This window comes from Notothenia coriiceps, unplaced genomic scaffold (genome assembly GCF_000735185.1).
Source record: "Notothenia coriiceps isolate Sejong01 unplaced genomic scaffold, NC01 NC01_scaffold00036211, whole genome shotgun sequence".
Taxonomy (NCBI): Eukaryota; Metazoa; Chordata; class Actinopteri; order Perciformes; family Nototheniidae; genus Notothenia; species Notothenia coriiceps.
The window spans coordinates 69,291-78,980 of NW_011368912.1; the positions used below are offsets into that span (position 1 = coordinate 69,291).

At 38.1% G+C, this 9,690-nt stretch overlaps 3 protein-coding genes and 1 non-coding gene across 6 annotated transcripts in view; 2 read left to right on the top strand and 2 right to left on the bottom strand.

Moving 5' to 3' along the window:
- Nucleotides 1-1,894, bottom strand: part of pdap1a (pdgfa associated protein 1a) — an 11,122-nt gene extending 9,228 nt beyond the window's left edge. The window contains exons 1-3 of the mRNA XM_010792003.1: nt 1,723-1,894; nt 357-439; nt 203-280 (exon numbers count right to left, since the gene is read on the bottom strand). Coding sequence (XP_010790305.1) covers nt 203-280; nt 357-439; nt 1,723-1,735 — 174 coding nt within the window. The 5' untranslated portion in view covers nt 1,736-1,894. The remainder of the gene's footprint in view (nt 1-202; nt 281-356; nt 440-1,722) is intronic.
- Nucleotides 1,895-2,003: 109 nt separating this feature from the next.
- cby1 (chibby 1, beta catenin antagonist) lies at nt 2,004-5,123 on the bottom strand. 3 transcript variants are annotated; one of them, XM_010791999.1, is made up of 5 exons: nt 5,006-5,123; nt 4,685-4,783; nt 4,073-4,178; nt 3,267-3,379; nt 2,004-3,099 (listed from the first exon to the last, which is right to left on the bottom strand). In XM_010791999.1, the coding sequence occupies exons 1-5, from the start codon at nt 5,009-5,011 to the stop codon at nt 3,019-3,021; spliced, it is 405 nt and encodes a 134-aa protein (XP_010790301.1). In that variant the 5' UTR covers nt 5,012-5,123; the 3' UTR covers nt 2,004-3,018. The 3 variants fall into 3 exon arrangements, with proteins under 3 accessions (XP_010790301.1, XP_010790303.1, XP_010790302.1); XM_010792001.1 differs by having other exon boundaries at nt 4,921-5,071; XM_010792000.1 differs by having other exon boundaries at nt 4,916-5,071.
- Nucleotides 5,124-5,526: 403 nt separating this feature from the next.
- On the top strand, nt 5,527-5,599 carry trnar-ccu (transfer RNA arginine (anticodon CCU)). The gene has a single exon. It is a non-coding gene; the product is annotated as a tRNA-Arg (tRNA).
- Nucleotides 5,592-9,587, top strand: plbd1b (phospholipase B domain containing 1b; the record flags this gene model as incomplete). Its single annotated transcript, XM_010792004.1, has 6 exons — nt 5,592-5,837; nt 6,687-6,912; nt 7,181-7,264; nt 7,696-7,837; nt 8,734-8,880; nt 9,443-9,587. Coding segments are annotated over exons 1-6 (808 nt in total), but the record flags the coding sequence as incomplete, so codon positions are not given.
- Nucleotides 9,588-9,690: the final 103 nt, after the last annotated feature.

Here is a 9,690-nt window from a genome sequence, read left to right on the forward strand (position 1 = left end):
TAGTTTGTGCACAAAATGTGCAGTATAGAGTGGTGTACAATATGATCTGAACAGAGACATCTTCACTCCATCTGTACATGCACTAAACTTACGTAGGAGAATGTTTGCTTGTGCATACATCATGCGGCATTGCCTATAAATATCGTTATCATCTGTCATTTTTTATTTTTTTTTTCAACATTATGGCCCTGGCTTTACTCACGTCATTTTCTTCATCACTGCTGCTCTCTTCATCGGAGTCTGCGTCGCTTCCCTTCTCTGCTGCGCCAGGGTTTTCTTCCTGTAAACAAAAACATTCAAATCACACCGGACACAGTTTGACTGCGTCTCCAAATCTGCCACAAAGATTCACTCACCAACTCTTTCTGCGCTTTCATCTGTCGGTCGATCTCCTCTGGGTTACTGAACTGCTTCCCCCTGCCCTTGTGGCTTCTTTTGCCTGCAAAGCAGAAGAAATAAGTTGTTACTGGTGAATGTATCCAACTGTTTGTTCAAGTTGGTCAATCTAAAAGCAAAGTTAAGTGATTTATTTTCAGAACAGGGTAACATGCAACATCCACAAATGTGAAAAAAAACACTGGAAGCTTTTTGTTAAAAGAAGAGAGAGAGAGGTCTACTGCCTGGACTATATTGTGATGTTATGAGATTTTTGTAAGTCAGAGTTTATGCTGATGTGGTATGTGGTTGCCATTATGTACACTCCCTGTAAGTAAACACACCTGAACATGTCTGGTTCATAATATCCTAAAACAGATGAGACATGTTTACTTGTTTTCTACATTTAAATGATCAAACTAATGTAAAGTGGGACGTACTACGTTTCGTTCATTGTTATGCACTACTGGAAAACTATGAAAAGTATTGACAAATTATCAAAGATAGTTAGCTTATGTCCGAAAAAGGAAATACCAGAAGAATAAGGCCCCATTTACTACCTCATATCCAGCACTGTCAGACATGTATATGCTCATTTGTGTATGTTTTGCATTACATTTTACTGAAATGCCTGCTAAAAAAACTGTATTGATAATATTGGATCAAACAACCAGCCCCAGGAACTACTAGTTACATATTAGTTAGCCAACTATCTATTACAGATTTACATTGAGGTGGAAACTGAAGAGTTAATTATTGTGCAATGTCTGTAGAAAATAAATAAAATAAATCTTAAAAAGCTGCAGAGAGTGTGTGGTTGGAGATGAGTCACAAATGACGTTCACTGAGGGCCAGCGTAGTTTAACGTCAACGCTACTACATGTCATTGTTAGTGAGGGCTAGATGATGACATAAGGGTAAAACAGCTCCATATAAAAAGGTAGTGTGCACTTGAATAACACACATGTGAACGTATCTGGTGGTAGAAACAAAAGCTATGAACCAGACATTTAAATAAATACTAGTAAATGTGTCGTTGTCATGTGCACATGGTAACAGTTAGTTACCGTTACCGGCGTTTAAAAAACAAATGCCCATGGAAACCTTTCAACTGTTTAACTACTAAAATAACCAACAACTGTTATACAAAGACATTAATAATAACTATAGGTACATGATGTCGTTCCTGGGTAGATTACAGCCGCAAAAAAACCCCATGCTAACCGGTTAGCAAGCTAAAGGCTAAGCATGTGTGAGTTCGCAATACTTTAGCTAACAATTCGCTAGCTAGAGTTAGCTTGCTACAAATTAGCATGCTACGTTTACTTGAATAATAACAAGACTTACCGCCCCGAGGCATTGTTAAAAGTAGTAGGTATACGAATAAAGTCCACAACTATGTCGCTGAATAGTCTGACAGTGGAACAAGCAAAGTCTGTGGGTTTAAAGTGCTGAAAAAAAGGCTAGAAAGTACTTCGTCTATCCCGCTGTCGGAAGCAACAACGTCGGTGGAAACGCTGCATTAACTGACGCAGAGTGCGCCTGCGCTGTTAAGACTGTTCAACCAATCACTGCAATGTATATTTGATTGACATGTCCCTCTACCAATTATCTAAAGGGAGCAAAAGTGATTTGTAGAAGGCCGTACCTTTAATTAGCAGTTACTCAATATTGATTTTAATACAGGATATAATCAATATGTATTTCTACTTCGGACAATCTAATTCATTCGATATAAATTATTACACAAACATTGATAGTCAAAACTACGTTTGAAAAAGGTAAATAAATATGATGACACAATACAGACTGTTGCAAAATGTTGCAATCTTGTACAATAAACCTGCAATGTGCAATATAAATACTTTTTTGCAATTGTACTGGGCAATCATCGGTTTTATGTAAAAACAAACATGTTTTTAAATGTACCAACACTTTTACAATGTGTCAATAACACCCTCATATGTTACTTATGTCACTTCTAGCCATGGTTGTGTACTTATTTGTCTCCGTTTTGTTTTTATTGCTGTGTGCTGGTTGATATGGAAGCATTTTGTTGAACAACCCTGTGTTGCACAATGACAATAATTGATCCTTGAATCCTTGATCACGCTGTTGTGATGATGATCAACAACAAAACATTGCTCAAGGTTCACTGATTTACAAAAAGCCAGTTAGTGAACCCTGACAAAAACGTCTATCCTGGAAACATTACTGCACAAAAATGTTATGGATTTTTCCTTATCTTTTTGTAAACGTGTCACTTGTTATCAACTGAGTAAAAATCCAATGAGTGATTAAGGTCATTTTCTAAAAGAGGCCATCAAAACAAATTGCAAACACCCTGTGATGAATTTTAGAAAATACAGTATATACAAAACAAATCTTAAAAAGAAAATGTCTGCAAATACTTTCCACACACATGTCAAAGATGTAGAAAATATGTTGTGTATTGAACAATTATGTTGATTCACATTTAAAGAAACAAGACAGAACAGATAGAGTCCTCATTAGGCAAAAAATATGTTTGCACTTATGAGCAAATAAAAAACAAACAAATTAAGACTTTTTTGTTTACATCGACAAACTGTAAACTCTGGGAATGAGGAACATTTCTATGATGGAGGCATCCGATCAGATTTGTCATTTCTTCCTTCGATGTTGAGTCTTTATATCTTCCACTTCTTTCTCAATCAGGTGGTACTCTACGGTAGTCTCTGTCAACTAGAGTGGGAGATTACAAATCAGTTCATTTACGTATTACATTTTACCACGTGTGAGCAGGCAGCATTATTACTGGGATTCACCTTTAATATGTTGCAAGCACGGTACGTTTTTACATATGGCTTCTTTAATGTTATAGTTATTTAAGGTCAAAGGTCAGTTCTTACCATGTCCAAGAGAATTTCAATCTTAAGTTTCAGGAGGTTGTTCTCTTCCTCCAGCTGTACGTTTTTTTTCTTAAGCCGCTGCACTTCCCTACCAGATGCATTCCCACCAGATTCTGGATCAACAAAAACAGAAAGAAAACAACTGCAATTATTTTTGTGTACTTTTCAAAAAAACTTCAACCCCAAATTATCACTGGTATATGTTACCTCCCACTGGGTTCCCTTGAATTTGTGAAAACACTTGGATTGACGAATCCAAAGAAAACGGTTGTACTGTATAGAGAGGCGATGTCTCGCCCATCTACTTCTGACCCATGGGACCTTATTTCGGAAAAATTATGTATTGAAGTCAAAGGGGAGAGAAAGATTATCTTTCGATCCCGTTTGAATTGTGCCACGAATTACACATATGATATTTGTCAATCTTAAAAAATAATTTCCATGTCAAAAAAGTCACAGTTTGTCGTAAAACTGTTGAAATATAAGACTATGAAAAATACTAAATTGACAAACATCATATGTGTAATTCGTGGCACAATTCAAACGGGATCGAAAGATAATCTTTCTCTCTCCATTGACTTCAATACATACTTTTTCCGAAATAAGGTCCCATGGAGGTCCACCGGAAGGGGAGGGACTATGCCTCTCTATTCCCCTCTATTGGCATGCAAGAACAAAACCAGTTTCCTTCACAAATTGTGGTAAAAATTGGTATAAAAATGGTCGTGTTGAGGGTGAGGTATCCATTAAAACAGCGGAAGCAAACATTGTTATGCTCTTTATTTAACAATGTCCAAACTCATTACCTGAGATCCACTGTCCATCTTCAAATTTCCAACTCTGACCTCCGAGGTTCATCACAGGAGGTCCGTACTCAAGGCCCAGCTCCACCTCTCTCGTCGAGCGATCCAACTTAAAGGGATGAAGGGTAGAAAACATAGTCAGTATGAGGAGGATAAAATAATGGTAAATAATAGATCAGTCTGAATGAACACCCAATGGAAAATAATATAGATCTGTAGCTTTATAGCACAATCCACTCATTTGCTGTATCAAAACACGTTCATTATTGATCAGAAACAGAATCAGGATTATTGCAAGTATGTTTACACATACGATGACGTATATGGTAGATACAAACACACAGTTAAAAAAGATACATATTAAGAAAAGCAACCAAAAAAGAAAACAATTATAAAAACAATTAAAAAGATAGAGAAATATTGACATGAAATATAGATAAACCAAAAAACTATATGCATTTTGTTTATCCCTTAGGGATCATAGTATTGTAAATAAGGGATCAAAACAAAATATAGGTATTGCTTCATTGTAATGCATCCATTCGTGCACATTATGAAACTAGTGTCTTTAGCACAATGCTGCTGCAATAAAAACAGTATTTTCTCTTTACTCACCGTATGAAGGCTGGACAGAGAAGCAGATTTGCGAGGTGGAATCTTCTTCGGACTGAACGTGCTCCCAAAGAGCGGCATCTTTAGTGATTTCTTAAGGTCCTGTATAAAACACCACAAACCAAGTAGTATTAGTATGTATCCACAGTGCTGTCAATGTGTTTATCGTTGCCAAAGCTACACTATAGAGCTAATGCTAGTAGGCTAACACTCGCTAGCTACTCATAACATTACCTTACATGCAATTGAAAATGTCGACTGCTTCACAGCAGGTTGGTTAGTAGTTGTTTTGTCACTTAGAATATTTATATCTCATATATTTACCTCCATTAAGACTAGTTATTTAATTTGTCGACTCTCGTCTGCTGCAAACAAACCATACTTGCTCCTGCGCACGCGTGGAACGTGCCATTTTGCATTAGGACAACACTCTGAAATACTGTAAGGGTTTCATACAAAGCTTTTGGACTAAGCTTGCCAATACCAGCTTATAACGATATCAAGAACATATTTCAGCACTTGTGTTGGTTATCTATGTTATCTTTTGGATATTCTAATAACCAAAGTCTTTAAACATCAAAATAAATACCCATATTTAGGTGAGATAATGGGACCATCCATGGAACGTAAGTGCATCACCATGGAGATCGCGACGCTTGGACTTCCCACAAGCGTTTATATACCTTTTTCCTTTACATATTAGTATTTTAGACAATTACAAATCCTATGTCAGAAACAGTGCTAGTCAAAACGTAGATTTCTGCTTTCCATACAAAACATTTCCTGTGAATATCAATAATTTGTATAGTAATATAAAGAACTTAGGCCACGCCCATATGTATGCCGCCCCAGTGGCCTAATGGATAAGGCACTGGCCTCCTAAGCCAGGGATTGTGGGTTCGAGTCCCATCTGGGGTGATCTCTTTTTCTTTTTTTCTGGGAAAAAGGAAACTGCCGAGAAGATGCGCGCTGTGTCAGAAAATGTGTGCAATTGAAAGGATCAGCCACCAGAAAAGAAGCACCCCGTCGGTTCTTGAGAAATCGCGGCTCTGTGCTGAAATAAGAACATTTATTTCCTAGTTAACAGCTAACATGGAGACCATTGAACTGTGCATGCTGCTGCTGAGCACTTTGGCTGCATCGGTGCAAACTTACCGTGAGTAGCAGGTCCATGGCTGGTATGGACATTGCAAGACGATGTTTTTAATCAAATACAGTTTCACCTATATGTTTACAAAATGCATTTTTTAAAGTGTGTTCTCTTCTGCTGTATTTCGTTCTATTTTATTAGCGTTTAAAATTGGCTAAAATGTAAATGTAACACTAATGACACATAATGCCACATGAATGGGCTATGATAGTCAAGCAATTAAAATACTTTTTTATTTTAAAGATTTCTTTTGTCAATAACTCATGTTATTAACTAATGTTGTATTGGTTTTGTCAATTAATCAATCAAATTATTATTAATAATTATATTTATTTTAAAATGGTAAATATATTTTACTTGAATCAGCATGAGGTTTATTATAGAGTGGGTTTTTACATAAATGGTTTTGCTTTGGTGTATAATGGTGCATACATAAACGTAATAAGATAAATGAATATGGAAAAACAAGAGCAATTATTTACTAGAATTGTAAATAAATGAAATATTCTAATATTATTAAAAAAAATATGGAACAAATAAACAAGACGAAATGTAATTAAAATATGACAAATAACTGTGAAAAATATTTGTACAAAGAAATTCAATTCAAGTTTGACAATTAACAAAAAAAAGGTATGTACAGGAAACATACATTTACAAAAAAGGAAATCCAATAAATGTATGACTGTGAATATTACAAAAATCAAGCAACACATAGGAAAATGTTTATATATTTTTATTCCCAAGCTGTGTTTTTACCTATAGCTTATTCTAATGGTGTCATGACATTATCTTACATAATGAATGTTATCCAACTTCAACCCTGTGACCCTGCCCATCCTCCTCCGATGGTAGAGCTCCGAGAGGCCACCGTGTATTGGGACGCTGCCCAGAAAAGTGTACTCCTCAAGGAGGGGGTGATGGAGAGCGAGGGGGGGGCCTACGGGTTCTTCAATGACACCCTGCTGCTCTCGGGATGGGGCGTCCTGGAGATCTCTGCAGGTCATGGAGCAGGAAGTACGCAGGAAGACGAGACCACTTTCTTCCTGGCGGGGTACCTGGAGGGTTATCTCACTGCTGGGTGAGGGTCCCGGCTAATTAAATACCTCACACACAAAGAGCACACACCTTCACAATCAATGGAAACTCTCATAAAGTGTTTATATTACCTCGCAGGCGCTTGAAAACAAAAAATACATATGAAAGATGAGTTATGAGACTTATAATGTATTTTGTTTGTTGTTTTATCCAATAAACATTACATAAGTATGCCTGGTTTAGCTAATAACTACTTATAGCTTTAATACTTTAATGGTTTGATTCCAGCTTTTCTTCTTCTTTCTCTGCAGACAGATGTTCAGTCATTACTCCAACATGTACCCTCAGTTCCTGAAGGATGAAAAGGTTCTGAATCCTCTGAAAAGGTTTTTAAGGTACTGTTTACATGCATGGCTCAAGATTAAACCTGTTGGTAGAAATGTGTCTGTCAGTGGCTTCATCTTCAGTTACAGTCGGTTTAGATCAATTGATCAGAAAATAATTTGTGATAAATGTGTACAACTTAAATGAAAATGTATTATTACGAGTTTCCATGGAGAGTTAATGCTTTTTCAGTTTAGTTTTACATCTCAATAAATAGGTTTCCTTGTTGAAATACTCAATATCTGCAAGTTATCATATATTATTATAAATACATATAGCAGGGTCAATAAGAAAATGACCCTGCTAAATGGAGAGTTCAACACCACTGCTTCCATATAGGATGGGTTATGCAGAGTAACTTTCACAGTTTGTGCCCTGCTGCAAACATGTGTGACAATTAAACGTTTATTTGTAATGAATTCTCCATTTCCACTTCCCACAGCAAGCAGGACCAGTGGTCCAGAGAGCAGGTGAGACTGAGGAGACACAGCGACCCCCTCTGGAAACACCTGGGACTGATCCTGGCTCAGCTGGATGGTCTCCAGGCCGGAGCGGCACGCTGGGCCAAGAGCAAACACAGAGAGGTGTGTGTGGGAAGTTTAGATTAGATTCAACCCTCATTGTCATCGCAAGGACAGCGAAATGCACTTAGAATCTGAACAGCATTGCAATCATCATCATCATCATCATCATCATCATCATCATCATCATCATCATCATCATCATTGAAGAGACTCAAGGTCCATTTTAAGACATACAACACTACCAATGTTTCCACAGAGGTGACGTCCAGTACTGAGACAAGGATTTGACAGAATCATAATGACAAAATTAAGAGAAACATTCAATCGACAGATACATTTTATATTGATCAATCCAGTTTCATTTATTTGGCACAATATCACACGTTACACATATGTCTCATGAGCTAACTGCTGTCTTTAGACCCTAACGCTAACCTTAACCCAGCGCACAAAATACAAATCCCAAATAAACCCTTAAACTAAGTTGTATCTTGTGACGTTTCAAGTTTTTACTTTCCTTACACACTTAACGTACACCGTCTGGTCAGCTAGGATTTTAAACGCATGCAGTTCCTGACAGAGAAACTTAGGCGTAACATATAACATAGGCATGAGGCTCTTTCATAACAAAGTGTAAAGGTTTTCCCCCGTCTGGACAAAATGCATTATTAAGTAATAATATCAGGCCAGCATTACATTTGTGAATTTACACAAATTATTTATCACTTGTATATACACTCTTATGGCACTACTTCTATTCTAGTTTATTGTATTTACTTGCACTATTTTATCTGTTGTATTGTGTTACACTGTGGGAGGAGCCTGTGACCTAAGATTTTCATTGACATAACTGAACCGTATACTATGCACACATGTCAATAAAAGCCTTGCACCTTGAATCTCAGAGTTGTCACAGTGTCATTTCATTCATCTCTGCCCCCCCCCTTCCCTCTCAGCCTCTCTCAGCGTTCGCCCTGCAGTTTCTGAATGGCGTTGGCGACCTCCTGGATCTGGTCCCGTCTCTGACGCCTCGCTCCAACTCCTCCTCAGCGGCCGGCGCTCTCAGGACGCCGGGCATGGGCCACTGCACGGCTCTCATCAAGGTCAGGAGGGACTCATTTGGCTGCAGCTGAGAGGAGGGCGCACTTGAGAAGACTAATTAGTTTTATTGTGGTTGATTTGCTTGTTTTTCTCGTGTGAAGTGTGAGTGAAAGGCCAATGGGAGGAGGATGTTTCCAACCCTCTGTATTTCATGTGTTTAAAGGGGCCCTATGATGCTCATTTGAGGTTCATCTTTGTATGTAGTGCCTCTGACATGTCTCCATGCTTTAATGTTCAAAAAGCTCTTTATTGTTCTCATACTGCCTGTGCTGCAGCACCTCTTTTCACCCTCTGTCTGAAACCAGAGCCCAGTCTGCTCTGATTGGTTAGTTAGCCGGTTCTATTGTGATTGGTCAACCACTTAGAGATGTCCCGCCCCTTAGCCTATCACGTACAATGATTTGGAGCGCTAGCCATAGAAGCGTAAGTGTTGTTCAGGAAGTAAACAAAGGAGTCCAATTGGAAAAAACAAAACTTTTACATTAACAGTAAAGTACAATCATTACATTACTTAAGAGCAGTGAAATAGGATTATAATCATTCTTTTATTTATCTGTGTCTAAGGTTCTTCCGGGCTTTGAGAACCTGCTGTTCGGACACTCCAGCTGGTACACGTACGCAGCCACCATGCGCATCTACAAACACTGGGACTTCAGGGTGTCCGACACACACACCGCCACTGGGAAGATGTCCTTCAGCAGCTACCCTGGTACACACACACACACACACACACACACACACACACACACACACACACACACACACACACACACACACACACACACACACACACACACAGGAAGATGTCCTTC

Excerpts from the sequence above, each read along its gene's own strand:
- cby1 (XM_010791999.1), bottom strand. Across the intron at positions 4,179-4,684 it reads CTCTGTCCAGCCTTCATACG|TTGGATCGCTCGACGAGAGA; the intron begins GTGAGTAAAGAG and ends CATCCCTTTAAG. Across the intron at positions 3,380-4,072 it reads AGATGGACAGTGGATCTCAG|AATCTGGTGGGAATGCATCT; the intron begins GTAATGAGTTTG and ends TTGTTGATCCAG.